Source organism: Nipponia nippon, unplaced genomic scaffold (assembly GCF_047370975.1).
Source record: "Nipponia nippon isolate SJK-2023a ecotype South Korea unplaced genomic scaffold, ASM4737097v1 scaffold_17, whole genome shotgun sequence".
Classification (NCBI taxonomy): domain Eukaryota; kingdom Metazoa; phylum Chordata; class Aves; order Pelecaniformes; family Threskiornithidae; genus Nipponia; species Nipponia nippon.
Genome location: NW_028262333.1, coordinates 485,062 through 507,359, shown reverse-complemented (window position 1 = coordinate 507,359; position 22,298 = coordinate 485,062). Strand labels below are relative to the sequence as shown.

Sequence of the window (22,298 nt, the reverse complement as noted above, 5' to 3'; positions counted from 1 at the left end):
CCTTCACTGGGTGGCCTGTGTACTGCGGCGGCTCTCGCCAGGAGTGGGGGAGTCCTTTCCCACCCAGGCAGGACCCGCTCGTGCCAGCGCATCTCTAAACCCCTCCAGGATGCAGAGTGGGGAATTCGGACCTACAGCATTTCACCAGAAAACCAGCCCCATTTCTCAGGAGCCACCCAGGGAGAAGGCTCATGGTCTGTTTTATGCTTTGCATCCTGTTTAAGCCAATGTGAGCTTCTGCACTGGATGTGTATGGGCAATCCCTGGCCACGGGCAAGGGGGAGCATCAGTGCAGCCCCCCGGCTCCTCTCGTACCAAATCCAGCAGCCGGCAGGGTAATAAATGAGGAGTCTATATTTAGATGCAGTGTCTGGAGACATGTCACAGCATTGCCAGTGGGTTTTACATTCAGCGCAGGCAGGTTTCCCTGCTCCTCCAGCTTGATGCCACCTTTGCAGAAAAGCTCATCAAGGACATCCAGCACCAGCTGGAAAAACACCCCAAACAGAAAAACTGACACCCGCGACAAGAGCTTGGCACCTGCTGAGGGATGGGTAAAGCGGAGCATCCCAGGGAGCCTTGGAAGGAGCTGGCTTGGGGCCCGTTTGGTTTGGCAAAGGCCTTATTTTGTTGCACAGAAGTTTGTAGTAAAGAAACATGTTGCAGGGATGGAGCCGTGTCTTGTGCCACCCCAGCCCGGTGTCAGCTCCTCTCCCGGCACTACTGCTGGTGCAGCCGGGCCGACATCTCTCTTCTCCATGCGCTAGGCTGGCTGATTCCTCTTCCTTTTTCAACGAGCAGTACAACGGCTGGCTCTGCAGCACTTCTCCCTCTCCGCATTCCCACCCAGGCTCCCTGGGTCAGACACTGTCCGTGGGAGCAGCCAGGGGTGGTTAGGGAACATTTCCCTGCCAGAGCCAGGGCTGCCGGGCCCCTGTTGACTCGATCGGCGGCATATGAAGTTCCCTGCAATCTGTGTTGAAATTTAAGGAGAGGCCAAAGCGTTGTGCAAAGGAGGAAGAGCCCTGCACAGAGCTGAGCTGCAGGTTTCCTGCCGTCCCAGAGTGTGAGGTTGGTACCGCCTTGGGAAGGATGAGATTTGCATGAGGGTGCCTGGGGCTTGGATCTGGGGTTTTTCCCCCATTTTGCAATGTGTCGGAGGCTGTTTGGAGCAGATGCTCTCCACGCACTGGCTCCTCTCCCCTCCTAGCCTGGGGAGAGTTTCTCCAGGCAAAGCCAAAAACTGAGCCATTGCCATGAGGTGCGAGTGTGGCTGAGCCAGCTGGTGACAGACATGGTGACCAGCTCTGCCAGAGGCCTCCTTTGTGGCTCACAGCACTTTGACTGTTTTTTCCCTGAACCCCTGCAAATTTTGATCACAGCAGGTCACAGGGAGCAGTTTGCTTGGGTTTCTGCATCCCACAAGGATGCAGGCAGGGTGGGAAATCCCAGCACAACCGCAGTGCTGGGCAAAACACACCAGCAATCGGGCAAACAGCCCCTACCCCACCTCTGCTGCACCCTGGGGCTTGCACAGCCCTGGCTCCCTGCTCCCAGCTGGGTGTGATGGGTGCCGTGTCGGTATGAGCTGCGCATGGACAATCTTTCCTCTGGCTGTCCGTGGTGCACGCTGTGCCTTGGACACTTGAGGACACCTCAAGGACTGTGAAACCCGCTGACGGGGCTGGTTCACAGCTGCGCTGGGGGATAACAGTGTGCTGTGCTGGGGGACAGCGAGCCCCCACGCCTGCCCCCACCTCCCGGGGCACCCCAGGGAGGGAAAGCCCCTTGCTGGTGGCAGGCACGGCGTGTCCAGCGTGGGGACAGAGGCACCTGCGGCAGCCTGGGCAGCTGCTTGCGGGGGACTGGCAGTCATTTTGGGAGGAGGAGGAGGAAGGCACCTGACTGCCAGGCAGCAGTCCAACTAGTTGAAACAGATCCTGTTGCGGTTTGCATAACCAAGCACAGCTCAGCCGGGTCTGGGGATGCGTGGCTCCACCTGGTCGCCCACGGCTGGAAATCACACATGCAGTGGAGCACTGGATGGAGAGGCCAAGGGCTTTGCTTGCTGCATGCCGTGCCTGCGCTGCCAAGGGCTCGGAGGTGCAGGGGTGGCTCGTTCCCCTCGGGCAGCAGCGGGAGGGTGTGAAGCCAGCTTCACCTGTGGGCTCAGCATGTGTGGAGCGGGCAGGGTTCTGCCACCGCTGCCATGCTGAGCACAGCTGCGGGGCTCACTGCCCTGCCTCCCTGCCGCTGCCCAGCTGGAGCCATGGTGCTCCTCTCCAAGGTGACATTGGAGGCTCTGCCCAAGGACACCTGGCTGCAGTCCCACCCGGCAGCCCCCGACATGGGGAGCGGAGGCAGTTGAGAGAGACGGATGGCCTCTGTGGAGTGGGGAGATGGATGGGGATAAAAGCGGGGCGAAGAGGCTGTGGCGGGGCGGGTAACTGGAGCTGCTCACGTGACTGGGGAGCCACTGCCAGGCACTGGGACCGTTCAAAGTGTATGAAGGTGGCACACCAAGCAGGTCCCTTAACCCCTGCGAGTCCTGTGTGGGGATTCAGGCCCATATGGGACATGGCGCTGCCAGGGCAGAGGTGGCCTCCCGTGCACTGGAGAGGACCCTCGGTTCTGATGCTCCCAACCTGGAGGCGGATGCGGGGTCAGACTGGTTCCTAGGCACCAGGCTGTCGGATCCAGATTTCACACCTGGATTTCAAGCCAGCCTGCCCGCAGGGTCTCTGGCTTTAGGTCTGGACTAGCTGGGGTCAAAAACAGGGGAGGGACAAGGCTTGGGAGCAGGCAAGCTCAGGGCAGGGTTGTGAGGAGCTGGTGCAGGACACCAAGTGGGTAAAAGGGTCTGATTTAAGCACTGGAAGTCATGTTTGTGGGCTTCACTCCCACTGGTTTGGGGGGAAGGAAAGAGGGCTCCCAGCCCCAAGCCAGACCCCACTTGGGGAGCGGGCAGACCCCACCTGGGCGTGCAGCTCCCACGCGCCCCGCCGGAGCCTGTCGGGCTGGGGTTTTGGGGAGGGGAAAGGTGTGGTCCCTTGCAGTGGGGAGTTTGGAATAGTGTGAAGCTTTGTGCATGTGGGTGATCGCCTGGGTTTGCATGTGCTCTTGAAGGAGTGTTTTGCCCTCGGAGGGATTTTTCTATCTGGAGATCTCTGAGCAGTTTCTTTCTGGGGTGAGTCAGTTGTTTGCGGTGGGGGGAGACGGGAGCGCCTGGTCCTGATGCTGGGGAAAGCTCGGAGGAGCAGCCGGGTTGGCAGCGCTGGCTCCAGGCTGCAGCTCCCAGAAATGCTCCCTGCAGAGCCAAAAGTGGGAACAGAGCCCCAGCCCTGGGTCCCTGGGGGCAGGTGGCCTGGCTGGGACACCCGCTGCTTTCTGGGACACCAGCAGTGCTCCGGTGCCGACCCAGGCACAGCAAAGCCTTGTGTTGGTTGGTGTAGCACTGGGAAATCCCCAGGCGAAACAGGTTGTGCTACTGAAAGTGCAGCAGGCGTGCACAGCAGCCCCAGAGGTGCTGCTCAGGGATCACGCCTCCGCCATCCAACTTGTGAGCTGTGTACATAGCCCGTGGTCATCGGACCTGCTGTAACCTGCTCTCATTTCACCTTCCTGTGCCTCAGTTTCCCCACTGTAATAATTGGAATAGCATCAATACTGTTGGTCAGTTGATACTGGTGATTTCCTAGCACTGATGATGCCCACCTGGAAAATGCACAGCTGTTTGGCATCCCCCTTCCCCACCACTTTTTTAGGTGGTTTCAGTCACTGAAGGAGTGATGCAGCTGTGCTGGCTCTCTGCATTTTTGGGGTGCTGAGGCTGGCACAGCCCTGCCTGGGAGAGCCAGAGATGCAGCAGTGCCACGCCGTGCCTGCCCGCCGGTGCCCAGGCAGCCCCGGTCTCCCCGCGCTGGCTTTCCCAGGGAGCATGGGCAGAGTTGTGCCGGAGCAGAGCCAAGCGGTGACCATGCCGGGTGGTGACATGTCTCCTCCAGCCAGGACATCTCCAGACGCTGTGCAGAAAATGGGCAGCAATTTAATCAGGGAGACTGCAGTGCCCGGCTGATGGGCCTAGCTGGAGGCGGGAGAGGAGGGGGGCCCCGATTCAGGGGAAGGGGAGGGGGGGACCCCTCTCCTTGCTCTCGCAGGGGACCCTGGTGATGGGGAGCAGTGAGGGGCAGGCAGCAGGCCACACCATGGGGTGCCAGGGCCTCGTGCAGGGCAGCAGGCAGGAGCTGGCGCAGGCAGCGCTGCCTGTTCCTCTGCAGCAGGGTGGGCTGGGCAGGGCTGGCGCTTCCACCCCCTCTGGGATATGGGCCTGGGCACGCATGGACAGGCCTGGTGGGAGGGTGTGGACAGATCCGAGCAGTTTTGCCCTTTCCACAGCGGTTTTTGTACTTCAAGGCCTTGTGCCTCCAGCTGAAAACTTCATTTTTCACGTGGGAACTGGGCGCAGCGGGGCCTCCCCGAAAGCCCCCCTGGCAGGAGGGCCAGCACAGCCGGTGTCTGGCAGGAGAAAGGGTCCGTTGAGAGTCACAGTGGGTCGGGTTTGGTGATGGTGCCCTGACCCCGGCAGGGCACGGCGCGGCACTGGAGTGTGCCTGTGGCAGCAGAGCGTCGGGGCTGGACCCGCTGGGAGGTCAGGCTAATGCGGGAAGATCCTCCTTGCGCCTTCTTAACCCCAGCTTGAACCTTCCCTGTCTCCCGCATCGTCCTGATTAGCGCTAAGATGGTGCTCTGCTGCCGGCAGCACGGGCAGCAGCACCAAACAGTGCGTCGCACCGCGCTGTCTTCTGTGGCAGGGGAGGCAGGGTCCTTTTGGTACAAAACCTGCAGGCAAGCAGGCAGGAGAGATGCTTTCCTCCCTCCTTTGCCTGCCGCCTCCCTGGCAAAAGGGACTGGGAGTGCTCCCAGCGGGGGACAGGCTGCCCGGACAGTCCCTGCTCTGCATGGGAGCAGCAGCAAAGTCCAAAAAGGCGCCGGTGACTCGGGCAGGTGAAGAGCATCCTGCACGTGACGGCCACAGACCTGGCAGAGGGATAACACTGGGCTGCGGTGTCCGGCAGTCAGCAGGTTCTCTTCACCAGCCCTGTATGTAAAGGGGTAGGATTCGGGCTGGCTTTAACCTCAGCTCCCGTTTCACAGCCGCAGAGCTGCTGACACAGAGTGCCAGAATGCGCCGGGAATTACAGCCCCCCTGCCGAGCGCGGCAGAGCCAGGCTGCGTGCTGAGCCGCTGCCTCCCGCTAGCTGCCACCCAGAAAGCCCTGTGTTTGGTATCCCAAGCCAGGGGAGGAGGATATTTCAGTAATGATAGTTCACCCCGAGCTGGCCTCCCCTGTCATTTCACAGCCTCAAGGCAGCAACCCCAGAGCTGGTGGCACCGTGGGGCGAGTGGCTCCGGTGCAACTGAGAGCCTGCCCCGCCGGCACGCTTGCTCCCTGCTGCCTGCCCATGGACCCCGAAAGCCTCCCAACTTCCCCACGTTGCCTGTGCGAGCCCCCAGGAGCAGTTCAGGGATTCCTCGGACAACAGGCTGCGGCTGTGGCTCCTGGCAAAGCCAAGGGGGGCTTTCCAAGCACAACACCGCGGAAGATCCCGAGGCTGTGGCTGCGGGTAGGGAGCACGGCTGAGGCTGGGCTCGCCTGTGCAGCCTGTGCAGCCCTGGACCTGGAGCAGGAACCCGGTGTGGCACGACATGATGATGTCTGCCATACTCCCTGCGGGCAGCAGCTCTGCTTTCCGCCTTGTGCTACTGCAGGTTCAACCTCACTCGTAGTGTGGCGAGCTGGAGGGGCAGTTCCTCACTGCCTCCTGGCAGGGATTTGCTCTTGCAGCCAGCTGACAGGGGTGAAGAGCTACCAGTGGCAGAGAGGACAGTGCCCATGCAACTGAACTGGTGTTAGCTGGGAAGGGCTGCACCACGGGAGGACATTTGCAATATCCTCTGAACAGAAAGGGCCTCGTGGAGCCCCGTCAGCCCACGAGCTGGTGACCAAACCTCCAAAGGGGCCGATGGCTGGAGCAGGGCAGGGGCAGGGCTGCTCCTCCTCCAGCCCCTGCAGCCACCCTGACCCTGGGGGAGCCTCCTTGCTGGAGTCCCTCTGCCCACAGCCATCATGTGGCTGCTGGCTGCCAGGACATCAGAAGAGGAAGGTCTGAAAATAATTGCTCCCTCATGCTTTCCTTTCAAAAGGAGGGAGTTGCCATCTTGGGGAATTTTTGTGACCAGCAGAGCTGGCTAATAGTCAGCTCCTTAGTGAGTCAGGCGCTTGCCCCCTCCCACGGCACAGCCTGGCCCCTCTGTGCCACCACCCTGGCTGGAGCTCGGGGCACCCCGACTCCTGGGGCTTCCCGAGTTTTGGGGTCTTGATGCCCCCGCTGGCTTCAGCCACGGCCCCCGCTGCTCCCTGTCCCGCTGGGCATCCTCTGTGCAGAGCCTCTCAAGGTTGCAGGGCTTGTGCCACCTCTTGCTCCGTCCTTGCTTGGCGCAGGCTGTGCTGCCTCGCTGGAGGAATGCTGCAGCAAGGAGGTGAGCATCGTGCTGGAGCGCAGCCTCTGCCTGCTCCTGCCTGTGCCTCTCTCCCCACGGCCAGGGGTTCTCATGGCAGGGCTGGAGACTTCCTGAGCTGATGGGACATTTCAGTTCCCACTGTGCTTTTGTACCCAGCTCAGCACATGCCGGTTGCTGTCTGTTGGTCACGCCTTTGGTTTTGGGGCAGATAACAAGAAATTTCGTAGAAAACACTACCAGGGTTCAGGACCAGACCCGTGCCCTGCCTGGCTAATGCCATCGAGCGGTGCCAGCCCCGCTGCCTGCAGGAGCGCTCGTCAGTGACTGGGGCAAGGCTGGCAGCAGCTGCTGGCACGTGCATATTTGGGGGTGCTGCTCTCTGCTGTGCCGGGATCAGCGGGTGGTGGGCGGTGTTTGCCAGGCTGGCTGCTGGCAGGGTTGGCATGGGGTGCTGCTGTTTGGCTTGAGGGGTGCAAGATAAAGCTGTCACACTTCTCTTGCAATGGGAGACACTGTTATCAGTATGCTGTGTGTGCCCGAGCATGCTGGCACTGCCCAGGCAGCCCTCTGCCTGGCAGACCGTGTCCCGGGGACATGGCAGCAGCAGCAGCCGGCACAGCACGGTGCCTGGCAGCAGCCGCGGTCAGCAGGTGCTGTTTCCATTAGCTGGTGTTGAGAGAGGAGCGTCCCTTTTTGGGAGCTGCCCATTCCCCACTGCGTCTACCTGCTGCTCCCTCTCCTTGCACGGGGCAAAACAACCATCGGTTCTCCTTTTCTGCCCGTGCTTGGTGCTTGGTGGTGCTGCCCCAGCGGCAGCGGTGCCAGCAGGTGACGGCAGTGGGGACGTGCTTTGGGCTCTGCATGGGGCAGCTGGGGCTGCGGGGTCTCCCCGGCTCTCCTGCAGCACCAGCGTGTCCTGCAGCCCTGGGCTGGCCCGTCCCGGAGCTCAGGCAGAAATAAAGTGGACTCTGTAATTTGGAGCCCAAATAAACGGCTGTCGAGTATAGTGTGAACGTGCAGCTCTGTAACCTGTGATATACTTTGCTGCTGCCCTTCTTCCTAAACCCGACGCACCTTTGTTTGAAGTGTTCCAGCAGAGTGTTGTTTATTCAGGGCATTATTACCTGTATCTCAGGCTCCTTTTTTCTATCCTGTGACTCAGCGATAGTTTAGTGCAATTTCTTCCATCTTTCCTCCATATCAAAGATATCCTGGCAAGTTCATGTTTATTGTTTGCAGTTAATGTTTAATATTTCCTATTACTGGCATCTCATGGTTGATCTTAATTACACCCTGCTAATGTAAGACAAAAGTCAGCGAGCGAGACCATGTTCACACCGGGGCTGGGGCGCAGAGCCTGGCACTGAGCACTCCTCGTCCTGCTGGTGCCACTGGGCCGGGGACCTGGCGCTGCCTGCGCCCCCTCCCCTTGCCCGCTCTGCGCTTCATGGGCTGCGTCGGGAGGGCGGCTGCTCCACGCACGTCGGTGCGGGGCACCCGGCGTGGGGCCCGGCACTGCCATGGCGGCTCCCACGTGCCGCAGCAATGCGGACGAGCAGCAGTTGGTTTTGAGCAGCTCAGGTGGAAGAAAGGATCAAACTGCTATTTATTTTGTCCAGGCTTTAAATGCTAGTGCTGGTTTCGCCTCTTGCTGGCTGGGCTGAGTTGTTAAAACAGATCAGTAGAAATTAAAAAAAATTAAAAATCAACAGAGTGCAGAGGGTGAAATGCCCTGCTCCTAGCGGGACAGCAAGGTGTTGCACGCCTCTCTGCAGACCTGGGAGCCTGGGAGATTCCTGTGCTCCTTTTGCCCCCAAACTGGGGAGCTGGATGAGGGAGCGGCAGCCTGCTGCTGCACAGCAGCCTCTGCCCTCCTCGCGCCTGCCTCCACTGTGGCCCATGGGTGCGTTTGCGGGTCGCATCGGTGTGTTTGCAGGCAGGGTCCCCTCTGCCTTGCTGCCTCCCAAGGAGGGACCGCTCACCCTCCGCTTTGGGGCTCTCAGGCTATAAATGTCAGGGGGTGGCGAGGGGTGGTCGGGCCAAGGCACAACCTGATACCACCTCTACCTCATTCACAGTGACATTTTGTCAAATGCCAGTGGGGGGGGGGGGGTGCTTATCTGCTGGCACACACTCTGGTGACCTTCACAGCTCTGGCCAGGTGCCTCCTTGCTGTGTTTACATTTATTTATAGCTCTCTCCTCCATCCCCACCTCTGCCCTCCTCCCTGGTACCGGAGGGGGGATACCTGCCCCACACGGGTCCCTCTGGGCTGGAAGGGAGCTGGCACGTCCCTGGGGATGATAAGGGGCTGGCAGCACCCAGCTTCGCCCCCCGCAGGGTGCTGGTGGCCTGACCACATGGGGACCGTGTCCCCTGGGTAGGAGCCGTGGGGACAGCAGGGTACACCCCGGGGGGGGGACGGGGCTGGGTTTGGCCCTGGCGTGGGTTGCGGTGGCTGTGTGCCCCCATCACCTCCCCGCTCCGGTGCTGGGGTGGCCCGGGAGGGTGCTGGGGGTCTGCAGGTGCCCGTCCCTGCCTGCCCAAGTGGAGCTCCCGCCTGCCCAAAGCAGCTAGCGGGGCGGGCAGCCGTGCCCACCGCTGCACCAGCCAGCCTGCTGCCGCCTGCCCAGGGGAGAGGTCATCGCAGTCAAACAGCTGCGCGGTGCCTGTCTCCCTGCATGGCCATAATCCCTGTTTCAAGCAGTCTGTAATTGCGGATTTCCCTGATAGGCCCGGACGGCTCTCTCCAAAACCCCTGCCCAAGGATTTTCTTTCCTTTTTAGAGACAAGCCTGGGGTGAGGGTGAGGAGGAGGAAACTCCCCGGCCAGCCCTGAACGCAGGCACCGGGAGCAGGTGCTGCCCGTGCTGCCCGCGCTGCCGAGGGAGGGCTGGCAGGAGCTGGCACTTCATGTTCTCGGCATTTCTCACCTTCTGCTGGTTTGAGTCCCAGCCTAGACGCTACTGGCTAATTTGGGGCGCTGTCTCCAGCGCGTGTGGATGTATATTTATCCCTTAGTGCTTTGGGTAGGAACTCGGCTGTGGGGAGGGAGGAGGCTCCATGCGGGGCTGAGTCACCACTTCGGCTCCGTGGCGAGGAGATGGGCTGCCTGTTTCTGTCCGGTTCCTTCAGCCCCTCCGAGGAGCTGCTGCTTTCCTTCCTTTTTTCTGTACAGCAAAGCGGCATGTGAGCGACAAGGCAATTGCAAAGCATCCTGGGGCCGTGTATGCAGGCGGCAATGCAAATCTGGCCTCCCAGGCTTAAACAGGATTAAGTTCCTGTGAAGGCGCTGCGCCCGTCCAGCAGCGCTTCCACGCCGGCAGACTTCAGAAGCTGAAACTTTTGCAGCCTCGCTAAGCATGAGCACAATGCGTCTGCCATCGCCCGGTGCGCGCGGAGCCTCGCTGCAAAATACTTGGCCGCAACTTCAAGGGGCTGGACCCAGGGGTTTTGCAGATAAGGGAAATTTCTACTGGTGCTGTTGTTGGGGGTGTGACAGAGGAGAGGACCTGCAGGTCTCTTCGTCACGGTCACTGCCCCAACCCCAGCCCCTCTGAGCCAGTTAAGCACCGTGGGCAATGGCCGGCTGAGCTCTCTTGCTTGTCCTGGATTAGGTTGCTATTGCCTGGCAGCAGGGCTGCGGTTCCTCCAAGACAGTGTCTGGAGGCGGCATCGCCCGTTTGCTTCTTTTCCAGGCTGCAGGGAAGGCAAAACCTCAGAGCTTCAGCATTTGCCTGAAGGCTGCTGAACTCTGGGTGGCAGGTGCCTGTTTTCAGGCTGGCAGGCAGGAGGGCCGTGCGCTGCCTGCTCCCAGGCAAGCTGGCTGCACACACGTGGAGCCAAGGTCGGCTCTTCGTGGGCTCGCTGGGTGCGGCTGCCCCCGGGAGCCGCCGCCTGGCCCCAGGCAGCCTCTCCAGCCCTGCTGACCAGGGGGTGTAGTCTGAGGAGCCCAAGTTGACACTGAAAAAGAGGAAAACATTTCCTGTCTCGTTAGTCCAATATTTGAATTAGAGTTGGGCTTGGAGAGGAACCTCATGGCTCTCCAGAGATAAGACCTCACGTGCTCCCATGCCAGCGTTAATGCTGCTCCAAAGCCGGAGAAAGACCTGAAAGGGGCACTGTTCCACCTGCCGCCCCACGGCGCCGGGGGCCAGCACTGAGCTGTGCTCAATGGGGCATCCTTGGATGTGGCTCCAGCCAGTGGCTGCCCTCGCTCTGCTGCAGGTCCAGCCCAGGACACATGCCGGAGCTGCTGGGGACACTATAGGTGGTTGCCCGCATCGGCCACTCTCACGATCGGGCAGGGAGACGGAGCTAACCCCCATGCCAGCTTCTTGTCCTACTCTGCCTTGCCGCTGCCCTGGGAAGGGCAAAGATCAGGGGCTTTGCAAAAGGATGAGGAGTCGGAGCAGCAGGTGCCCTGGTGGGTGCAGTCCCCAGAGCACCTGGGATCCCTTCTGTTTGCAGCCCCGGGAGACAAAGAGATGCTGACCAAGGAGCCAGCAGAAGCTCTTAGACTGATTTGCTCACGTGGGGTTTCCAGGAGAAGACATAGCGCAGGCTGGGAGAGGAGCCGGCCCCTCCTCACCCGCAGTGCTTTGGGAGAGGCCCTGCTGGTACTTGTCTGGAAGCGTTTAGGTGCGGCCGGGGCTCCCTGGGACAGGAGAGTTGGCGAGGTGACCTCTGGACGTCCTTGGCTCCCTCGTGTTTTCTCGCTATTGCCAGCTCTGCCATGGTGGACATGGATGGTGGGGCTGGCAGCAGGGCGGTGCGGCCGCAGCGAGCGCTGACCCCTCCTGCTCTCCGGGCTGTCCCTGGGCCCGCACAGCACGACTGCTGCGGAATCCGGCCAGCCTCAGCAGGGGCATGAAACATGCACAAACCCTGAGTGCAAGGGTCCCTGCCAGCCTCTTGGTGCAACCCCTACTCCCACAATTGAAGTTACAAATCCTTCACATGGGGAAAGGCTGTCTGAGCTCAGCAGTAAATGAATAGAACCATTAATGCTCTGTCCTCCCAGCAAGCAAAGCCTCTGCAGAGGCGAAGCTCCTTGCAACATGCGAGTATCAGCTGCCTCTTTGTCCTGTAATTGCAATTGCATTTCTGCTAGGGCTGAGGTCAGAGTTGGTTCATGCTTTAAAGAAAGCCAAGGAGGACGTCTCTGAATGGAGGCTGTTCCCCCAAATGCCCTCCACCTTTTAGCTTTGGCTTTCAGGTGCAGCTGCCCACGCGGTGCTGCTGCGGGGTGCTCCTGCTGCCAGAGCGGGTGCCCAGGCTTGGGCTTCTGCTCCCCCAGAGGATGTAGGTGTGTGGTACGGCGGCACCCGCGTAGCTGCCTGGGCATCCCTCTTCCCCAGAGCAGGGATTCATCAGACAAGCTGCGGCAAGCTGCTGGCAGCTTTCTGGTTGTGGCCACACTGCAGCATGCATGGGCCAGGTGTCTGGGCTAGAGGATGCCTCTGAATTTTTGAGCATGTCTCCATGGGTGTTTTCTGGCTGCACACCAAGAACCCATGGCTGATCTTCCTACAAACTCCCGAGTAAAATTAGAACAAAAGTTCACTCCTCTCCCAAGGCAGCAGGAAATGCAAAGGGTGGGAAAAGGGAAAGTCGGAGCAGATGAGGTCCAGTGCCCACAGGCAGCCTCCCCATCACTGCCACCCCCTACCTGGGCAGGGGGCCAGGTCCTCCCCTGCCCCTCTGGCCAGCCCAGAGGGGCTCTGCTCTCAGTGCTCAGTGCCGGGCTAGCGGTGCTCAGAGTGATGGATTCCCTCCAGAGACTTAAGTCCTCAGTGGCTGGGCCAGTTAAATGACCCTTTCTAGCAGAGGGGGCTGGCTGGAGCCGCAGCTTTGCGCTGGGATGCCGTGCCGGGTGCCCGTGTGGGTGGCTGCACTGAGCAAAGGCTCTCCCTGCTTTTTCCAAGGAGGAGGGGGACCGACACAGGCAGAGCGGAGTTTTTGGGCACTCCGGACCTGTGCTAGCGGTGAACCTGGGAGCATCTGCTGCCAACCACTGCCTCAGGACAGCTGCATGCAGCATGGCAGGGCCGGGGCACTCCTGCCTCCGGGGTGCTCAGAGAGGGCAGCTCAGCAGCGTTAGATTGCAGGAGTTTATTTTTACCCAGCCCTGTTGCCAATGGGGACATGTCACATCTGTGGAGTTGATCAAAAGACGTCCCGAGCACTGGTGTCAGCTGCTCCTTGTGATCTCAGCACCAGGATCTTTTCCCTTGTGGCATATCAAAAGGAACAGGAGAATTTGACTGCTTTGCTATTTTTAATTGAACGCACGCACACAGACACACACATATATATATGTATGTATGGCTTTTCTAAAAATAAAAGCCTTTGCCTGTGTTCCCATGGGAAGATTTGGGGAGAAGGGGGAGCCAAAGTTGTTGCAAGACTTTTTCTGGAGCAGGCACAAGAGCAGTGGCAGGAAAGCAGGGACAAGCCACAGCAGGTAAGGGACATATCTGAAAGGCCAAAGGATGTCTGATCCCAGAGCATCCCAGGATGCCCCTGAGCTGAGAGGACAGGAGAGCTGGGGGAAAGATAACTTCTGTGTCCCCCAGAGCTGGCAGTGATGAGGACAGGGACCCTTGGCCTGCTACATGCGCTCTGACCACCCGGGGAGCAAAGGTTTTTGCAGGGCAGGTTTGAAGAGCCCCAGCCTCGGGGGGCCCACGAGGAGTATCCGGATCCCAGAGCCATTCAGGGGGTTGCATAGACCTTATTTTGTGCTCAATATACTTGGCATCACCACGCTCGTGGATGTCTACCTGATACACCTCCCTCCAGCGGCAGGGCAGATGGAGGATGCTGGGGGGAGCATCCCCCAGCACGGGGGCAGCCACCGCACCCCCCGTGGGATTTGCTTGCAGCGGTGTGGCTGGGGCAGCGTCAGCAGCTCCCCGCAGCCCCCAGCCCTGCTGCGGCCGTGGGGACGGCCGGGACGGTGGTCTGCTGCTGGGACACAGCACTGGCTCGCTATCGGGCCGTGAAGCCATTCTCTCCTGCCCTTGCTGTGTCCTCCAAACCGCTCACCTTTTCCTTGCCACCCCTGGGAGGGGACGGGGCAGCAAGCAAGTGAGAAATGCAAAATGGGGGATGTGTGTGTGTGTGTGTGTGTGTGCACAGGAGTGTCCTTTGCTGTGGCACAGGGTATCCTAAACCCAGTGGGGAGCACTGGCACTCAGGCTCCTCAGCCTCTGGGAGCACAATCAATAATCCCAGATTATTCCAATTAAAGAAAAAAAGAGAAGAGAAAATGTAAAACACTGTCTTTTCCATTCCTGCAGCTCAGTTTGAAATCCCTTTTCCTTCCCGTCGAGCGTTGGAGGAGACCCTTCCAGGGCACTTCAGGAGGGGAGGCTCCCACGTTCTCCTGCCCCTGCAGCTTCTCTCACATGCTCAGATGTTTGCCTGCTCCAAAATCCATTTACTCTGTAAATAAACGTGCTTCCCTCATCACCAGAAAACTCCCCCTGGGCAGCCAATACCGGGAGGAGTTGCACCAGACCTTTCCCCTCCGTGTTTGAATCTGGATATTGGGGACAAACCCAAGCACGACCCGAGGGCTCGGTGCAGGCAGCCAGTGGCAGTGCAGGCAGGGCCATGCCGGTGCCAGCCCTTGCTCCCGCGCATGCTGGATGCAGCTGTGGGGCTTTGTGGCCGGGCAGCGGCTGGGAGCCGGGCAGAAGCGAGGCAGGTCCCCGCTGCTTTCTGTGGTTAAATGGAGATTTTTAGCTCGGTTCCTAGAGCTCGCATCGCCCTGTGTGCACCCAGACACATGCTGTTTTTCTCATCCTGCATGTGCGATGCGGGGCCAGGGTGTGCAGGACGTGCAGCTTCCTCAGAGGAACTGTCCCCGAGCGGTTCAGTGCCACGTGGCGGGGATGGGGACGGGGTACAGAGCAGCCATGCTGACGGGGCGTGAGGCCGCCCACCCGAGCCTGGCCCCGTGCGTTGCTGTCTCGTGTGCGCCCAAGTCTCTTGCCTCGCTCTGTTATCGCTGATCCCCAGGGCAGCTGGATAACCCTGGATGTCACCCTTAGGGCACTGAAGGCAGGAATGGCTTCAGTTTCCCCTAAGAGCACCAGCAGCAGCTTTACTGCAGTCATGCTATGCTTTGAGCTTCTGCTCGCCGGAGGGGACAAGGCTCTTCCTGGGCAGATGCTGCTGTTCCGACGCCTGCCACAGCGCAGGATGCCAGAGGGGGGGTTTGGTGGCCATTGCAGGGCGGCTTTCAGTAACCAGCAGTGCCAGTGCCAGGCTGTGCAAACTGATCTGCAAGATGGGCAGCGAAGAGGTTCTCTCCACTGTCGTGTAATTGCTCCTGGAGCCACTTGCCAAAGCTGGTTCGAAAGAAGGTCTGAGTAATGGGCTTGAGCAGAGGCAACGGCACATGGGGAGACTGGCCGTCTCTGCAGGTGGTTGCTGCTGCCTGTTGCTGCCTGCCCCTGTGGCATGGCGGTGGGCTCACCGCCCTTCTCTTCTCTCCTCAGTACGAGGTGTCTGGCGAGGAGCACCTCTACTCTGACTTCCCTGAGATTGATTTATCCCAGCTGGATGCCAGTGACTTCGACTCGGCCGCCTGCTTCAGTGAGCTGCAGTGGTGCGGGGAGCACTCGGAGACCGACTCCAGCCAGTACAGCACCGACGACTCTGAGCTCTTCCAGGTACCCCCATCCTCCTGGCACAGCAGACCCAAGGACGGAGGCAGGGGGAGGGCGGGAGAGGGGGAGAAGGGGGGAGGAAGGAGGGGACCCACACAACTATTAATAGCTCCTCCCCAGCTGATTAGCGCTCCATTAATTTGCACGCCGGCTGTAAAGGGAGCAAGCAGAGTAAGGCTAATGAGGAGGTGGATGAGCAGAGGAGGGCTGCTGAGCCAGCCCTCCTATGATATATTATTAAAAGGGAATTACAGCTGGTGCACAGCACATCCCGTTCGATTCCCGGGATGGCAGGGTGTGCCGGGGCAGCAGTGCGGGGCTCTCAGGGCTGTGGTGTGGGGCGGGTTTATTCATTTCCCAGGAGCAGAAAGCAGCCTCTTCCCCCAGCTCTCCAGCTCTGGCATCCTCCCTGTGTTTGGGGCTGGGGTCCCTCTGGCAGAGGGCGGCTTGGTTTCTCTCCTCACCGTGGCCCTGGGACAGCCCCATCACTGTGCTGGCACCTGGGACCGTGCGGTACAAAGTGGTGCCAGGGCAGAGGATGCTCCCAGGCACCGGCAGGGCTGGTCCTTGTCCCTGGGCATGTTTTTGCCTCTCCTCGCACGAGAGCTGAGCGTCTTGCAGAGCTGTGGTGCCAGGGCAGGGCTGTGAGCACAGCGCAGGCAGGTTGGAGGCAGGGAGCTGCAGAGGCTGCCCAGGGACCGGGGCAGAGCAGGCTGGGCAGCCCGCTCGCCTTTCCCAAAGCTCATGCTGTGCCCTGGATGTGCCCCGGCCTTGGGGGCAGGGGTTGCCGTGCCCTCCTGAGCAGCACCCAGGCCCTTACCCCCTCAGACAAGGAGGTTGCGACCCACTGGTGCCTGCTAGTCACCAACTCGGTTACGTTTTGGGAGGGAGGAGGAGTTGTATTTAAACAAGGAAAAAAAAAAAAAAACCCAATATTTTCTAACCTGGCCATAATAACAACCCTCTGGCTTTTATGCTATGCTGATGCTGTGCTTGAAAATGGTCCAGTCCAGCTGAGGGACCTTCATCACGAGATGCATATTTTCCGCTGAACTTCCTGGGGAAAAGATAAACAGAAAAGAAATGCAAAAGACAGGCCCATTAGGAGCAGTGGAGTATGATGAAATGTATCCCGCTGAACTTGCATGCACAGTGGTCTCGTGCCAATAACAGGAGGAAAAGAAAGGGAGCCAAAAATGGAGCATCCTGCTGCCTTTCTCTGGAGCCTGCTCTAGTAACTGCGAGCAAGGTTAGGGCACGGAACAAAAGATATTTAATTTTCAAACAAGATGAGAGAAACAAGGGAGGCTGTGTGCAGTCAACAGTCCTCCTTGCGAGCCTGAATTTACCCCTGCGCTAATTTTGTAGCTGATGGTAGCCTGCTTCTTGTTGGACATGGTTTACATTCAGAATGTGATAGAGGAGGACCAAAAAGAAGGAACTCCTGGCTCACTTCAGCCATTCCTCAGCTTCTGCATCCTCTTCTGGGCTTTTGCACCATATTTTCAGACTGGAAGGGGACTCGTGGGGCTGTGTGGGACTGGGATGGTGCTGGGAGGGCTGGAGGTGCATCAGCCGAGGCGAAGCCCGGATCGAAAGAGAGGCCCGAGGGGGCAGGTCGGGGCGGCGGGCAGGGAGGAGGCAGGAGCAGCCCATGGCCCTGCCTGGCCCAGCACGGCCCCAGCGCAGCCCCAGACACTCACAAATGTCCCATCAGCATCCCCAGCTCATGCCGTTCGCCGAAAAAAATAGATCAGGGGAGCTGTAATACAAGGCCCATCTCATTCTGGGGGCTGTGCTCTGTTGATAGGGTCCCTTGCAGAGCACTGGGCGCAGCCGGCTTTAAGCGTGAGGGCTCAGAGCCCATGTCGAGCTGGAAGTGCCTGCGTTTGGAGGCTTTTAGTGAAAACAAAACCCCATACTGCTTGTTGCAAGCTGTGGCATCTGGCCAGCGGTGCAGCCCAGGCTGTGCTTCCCCTGTGCGCTCCCGGGGGGCCGTGCCCTCTTGTCCACTGGGCAGCCCTGAGCCGAGCTTACGGCTCGCCACGTTTTCTTTGCCTTCCCTGTCGGGAGAGCTGCGAATAACCAGCCGTGCCCTCTCGGGCCTCCCGAGCCCCGCAGAGGGCAGGGGCTGTGCCTGCCGCCTCCCTGGGTTCCCGTCCCGGCTGGATGCGGCGCTCACCCTGCTCAGCAGTGCTGTGAGAGCCAGCGCTGGGGGGAGCTTGCAGCCCAGAGCCGGGAGGATTTGGGCAAGGAGCCTTTTAATCACAGATCCTTTATCTGCTGCTGTTTGCCTCATGGTGGGGTGGAGGCGACTATGGGGAGAGAAGATGCTCTGATTCGTTATTTTCCTGCTGGGGGTGCAGGGGGACAGACTGATGCTCCTTTTGCAGTTGGGTCTCTCTCCCCCTCATCCCATCCTAGTGCTCCGCTGGGAAGAAGCTCTCCCAGGGCCCCCGGGGGTCACTGGGAAGTGTGGGTGCTGGTGTGGCAGTGCCAGACCCTCTTCCCCCCTGCCCAGCATCCCCCGGTCCCTCTGCCCAGTCTAACTCCCCTCTCTTCTCTGCCTGCTCCTTTCAGATAATAGACAGCGAGAACGAAGCGCTGCTGGCAGCCCTCACCGAGACATTGGATGATATACAGGGAGATGACATGGGCCTGGCTGCCTTCCGAACTATGGAAGAGGGGGACACGCTCAACCATGCCTCCACCTCGCCTGCCCCCTCCCCCAAACCCACCGCCCCGGTCACGGGGGGGCCGCCCCCGGCCCCCGAGTTTGATGAGCTGTCTCTAGTAAGAACCCACTTCCTACTGTTTAAGGTGGATTTGGATGAGCCCCTGATAAGCCGGCTGCATGGGTATGATAGGAAGCAAAGGTCTGAATTTTTTCATTCTAGGCTTAAAACTCTCTTTAACCGTCAATACCAAAGCATATACTTGTATTGTATACGTATACATGTTCTGCATCATTGCTGTCACCTCCATCACCATTCTCACGGGAACAAGCTGTGTGTATACTAATATATATATGAAGGGGGTGGGGGCGGGTGTCACAGGGGCGGGGGCTGCTTTGGCAAGACCCACACCTGCCCTTAATCGGTCGTGTGGACGTGGGGCTGCCCGGGGGTCTCCCTAGCGCATCCCAGCCCCGTGCCCATGGGCAGCGGCGGCTGCTCGCACCGGCTCTGCCTCAGGGTCAAGCTCCCCGCTGCTCTCGCAGGAGGGACAGAGGGGGCTTGGCTGGAGTGTCAGACAGCCCGTGCCCCCCCCAGCTTTCAGCGGGAGGGTTTGACCCCCCTTGCCTTCCACCACAACCCCCTCAGGGGCTGTGTGGCCTCCAGTCCCTACAGATGTGGTGGCCGGAGCATCCCTCTTTGTTCCCTGCAATATGGGGGCTCCAGCCCCGCTCCCCCTCCTGGCCAGGACTAACTGGCAGCATTTGCTGCAGACCCCCGCGGCCCCGGGAGGTGCCCTGGGACAGGGGCACCCCGCTCCCTCCCGGGGCTCACCGTCCCCCCCCGGGACCCCCAGCCTGGCGCCGAGGTGTCCCCAGAGCCGGGGCTGTGGCGGGGAGGAGTGACATCCAGTGGTGAGAGCGTGCATTTCCACCGCCCACGCCCTGCGCAGGGGGGTATATATCACACACGATATGTATGTGTATATATAGGATGTATACGTTGCAGGGGTGGGGGGGAAAAAGTGCTGGTCGCTTCCACCAACAGGGGCTGCACACCTAAAGCTGTGGGTGCCCCCGCTGAGGTTTCCCGGCAGACCCTGACCTGGGCACCCACTATTTCTGTCACCCCTTAAAACCCCCCGTGCCCGCCCCGGGGCTCTGTGCCCGCCGGCCAGCGCAGGACCCCAGATCTGTCTCCTCTGCGCAGTGCCCCGGCGCCAACGCAGTCGTCTTGCTGTTGAGCTGTGTTGCCTTGGGTTGTTAGCGCAACAGGGGTGGAATAAGAAATGCTGTTGCTGGGTGTGGGCTTTCTTTTTTTTCCCTAACCAAAAATGGTTTTGAGTGGAAGAAAAATGTAATGCCAAGCTTGCCATCAGAAGTGGCGGCACTCTGGGTAACCCAGGGAGAACCCCACTCCCACTGCCCGTGGGCTTGGCAGAGCGTGTTGGGGAAGATCCTCAACAGGTCCCACAGGGGCTTGCGTATGCAAAATGCCTTGCAAGCTTGTTAATGGATCGAGGCCCTCTCTGGATAGTTTGGCCAAACGAGCCTTGCACGGGGACCCAAGCGAGCAGTCCAATGCTGTCACTCCTGCCAATGTAAAGTCTCTGTCACCTAAGGGCCAAATGGATGGAGTGAGAAGTTTGGACGCCACGACAGCTCCTGTGTGTCTGACTGGAGCGGGGATACCCCGGGAAGTAAATTCCCTCATGTCCCCGCTGCCCTGACCTGCTGGGGGCCCTTGGGGACATGGGTGAATGCTGCGGAGACGGCCCTGACCCCTGTCGGGGCTGTGTGTGGCCAGGCACCTGCCCCTGCAGCCACAGGGAGGTGGGAAATGCTTCCCTGCCTTTTTATTCCCCCACCCCCCCCCGATTTTTGGGTCAGATGCTCAGCAATGGATGTGCCCAGCACAGGCGCTTTCTCCCGCTCGTGCTGCGATGCCGACTCCTTTTCTTGCCACTTCTCTTTGCAGCTGAAGAAATTGCTCCTCTCTCCATCGCACGTGCCTCCGAGCTGTGAGGCTCAGCGGGACGGGAGCGCCCGGCGCCCAGGGACCCTCAAGTCCCGACCTGCACGGCCCTGCACAAAGGTACTTCCTCGGCAGGCAGAGCTTGAGCCAGTCCAGCTCCCACCTCTCGGGAGCCGTCCTAAAGGAGGTCACCAAAGGACAGTGTCGGGGAGCGTGGGCAGCCGCTGAGCTGGGCCAGGGGCTGGGGACAGGCGGGGACCGTCACCGCCGGCAGAGCGGCGTGCAGCGTTCCCGTCCCCGTCTGCGTGGGGGCTGCAGTCTGGGCTCAGCAAAACCTTCAGGCTTTGTGCTGGGCTGAGAAACATCTCGATCTCATTTGGACCCAGTGGGGTCAGGCCTCTCCCAGCTTCCCTGAGCACTGGTTTGTGAAAACCCCGCATGCTCCCTGGGCCACCCCCTTGCCCCCCTCCCCACTGACTCACGGCCCAAGCCGGGAGCCATCGGCCGGGGAGAGCTGCATGCCATGCTGCAGAGCCAAGCTTGTCACTTAAGCTAATCCCCTGAAACCCAGCAGAAGTTGCCGTCAAAGATTTTTCTACTTGGCTAATAGTAATTGTGCGGTGCATTAGGCCTGGCAAATTAGATTGCCTGGGAAGAGCAGCAAATCCCTCCTGGGGAGAAGGAGCATCATTACGTGCCCGCTGCCAGAGGGGCAGTGATTGGGCTGCCAGCCCTGCATGCCCGGTGGAAACCTCCTGGGGTGTGGGGCTGACCCCCAGGCAGGTCGGGATGCTGGTGGGCTGGGACTGGGGGATTCGAGGATGTGGGGTGGCTCTATTAGCCCAGGGGCCTTCTCCCCCCATGCCTGGTACTTGCATCGGGTTGTGGCTACAGGGCTTGGGGCTGACTTTCTCCTCTCTCCTCTGCGAAGGTGGAGGGTCCCCGGGACAGGAGGGCGAGCATCCCGCAAGCGCAGAGCCGCAGCTGCACGGAGCTGCACCGGCACCTCACCTCCACGGCCCCCTGCCCCCAGACCAAAGCCCCCCGGGCACCAGAGGACTGCCCCAGCAGCCACCGCCACCCATCCCTAGGCGACTGTGCCCATCACGAAGATGACAGCGACTCCAGTGAGGACTCGCTGAGCTCTGGCGACTCGATGACCCCCCCTTCCTCAGCAGAGGATGGCTCCAGCAGCCAGTTCTCCTGCGAGGGGGAGATGCACTCAGTGGTGGAGCTCATCCGCTACATGCACACCTACTGCCTGCCACCGCGGAAGCTGCCTGCCCGCGACACCGACACCAAGCCCCAGCCCTGCAGCAGCCCCTTCAAGAGAGCCAAACCGGACTGCCCCGTGCAGCTGGGCCCCCCCAGCAGCGCACAGAGCCGCCCAGGCTGCGCCTGGCAGGTGGCCGGTGGCTGCAAGAAGCCCGGAGCATCCTTCTCCATCCTGAAGGAGCTGCTGGCACGGGACCTGCTGTGCGACGTGAGCAAGCCATATCGCCTGGGCAAGCCTGTGTACGCCGCCCTGGCCCGGCCGCCCAGCTCCTTCTCCCCTGTACCAGCAGCCCAGGATGGGGAGGATGCCGGTGGGACCTGCACATCCAGAGCCAAAATGGCACCGGAGAAGGGTGAGCCGCGGCAGAGCCCCGGTGCTGAGGCGGAGGCACCGCGGGAGCTGGGTGGCCTCGAGGACGATGCTGGGAGGCATGTGGCCACCCCAGGCGCAGCTGCGGGGAAGGTGGCCCGCAAACAGGAGAGCACCATTTATGCCGTCCGCCGGTCCAAGAGACTCAACCCTGAGCTCGGCCACTGGCTCTCCTTCCTCGATGAGCCACCCCCCAAGCCCCCCGTCCCCCAGGAGGCAGGGGACAGCCATGGCCCCCAGGACACCCTGGCCTGCAGGGAGCCCGCACTGTGCCCGGCGCTGGAGGGCTTCTCCGCTGAAGAGCCTGCGGCCGAAGTGGAGGTGGGGGGCACGGAGGAGGGAGACAGTGGGAGCACAGCACCGCTGGCGGAGCCTCAGCCCCTCTCCCTGGGCTCCCCGGGGGACGGCGAGGTGGTCAACAGGACTGAGAGCCAGCGCTGTGCCCTCCTCGAGCAAGCAGGTGAGGAGGACCGGGGGCTGTCGCTCTGCCCGTCCCTCCCCAGTGCACCCATGCTGCCTGTGCTGTCCCTGCCAGGCGCCTGGCACTCAGCTGGCAGTGAAGCTGTGAGCAGCCCCAAGCACAGCTGAGCCCTTACCCATGTGCTGGCTGGCTGGGGGTCCCGTGCATGGGGAGTTGGGGCCCTGTTCTGGTTTTGGGGTGCTGTTTCAATCCATGGGGGCCTTCTGCCTCAGTTTCCCCATCCTTATAACAAGATGAAGGAGTCAGCATAGCGCCAACCCAGCAGGGACCGAGCTGCCTCATCCCTCCAGGTCCCTCTTCCCTGCCCGCTCACCCTGTGCC

The 22,298-nt window shown here is 60.6% G+C and overlaps 1 protein-coding gene across 2 annotated transcripts in view; it reads left to right on the top strand.

Annotated features, from left to right (window-relative positions):
- Positions 1-22,298, top strand: part of PPARGC1B (PPARG coactivator 1 beta) — a 53,014-nt gene that overhangs the window by 19,686 nt on the left and 11,030 nt on the right. For both annotated transcript variants that reach the window (XM_087754095.1, XM_087754096.1), the window contains exons 2-5: positions 15,032-15,205; positions 17,783-17,995; positions 19,855-19,971; positions 20,783-21,956. In XM_087754095.1, coding sequence (XP_087610221.1) covers positions 15,032-15,205; positions 17,783-17,995; positions 19,855-19,971; positions 20,783-21,956 — 1,678 coding nt within the window. The remainder of the gene's footprint in view (positions 1-15,031; positions 15,206-17,782; positions 17,996-19,854; positions 19,972-20,782; positions 21,957-22,298) is intronic.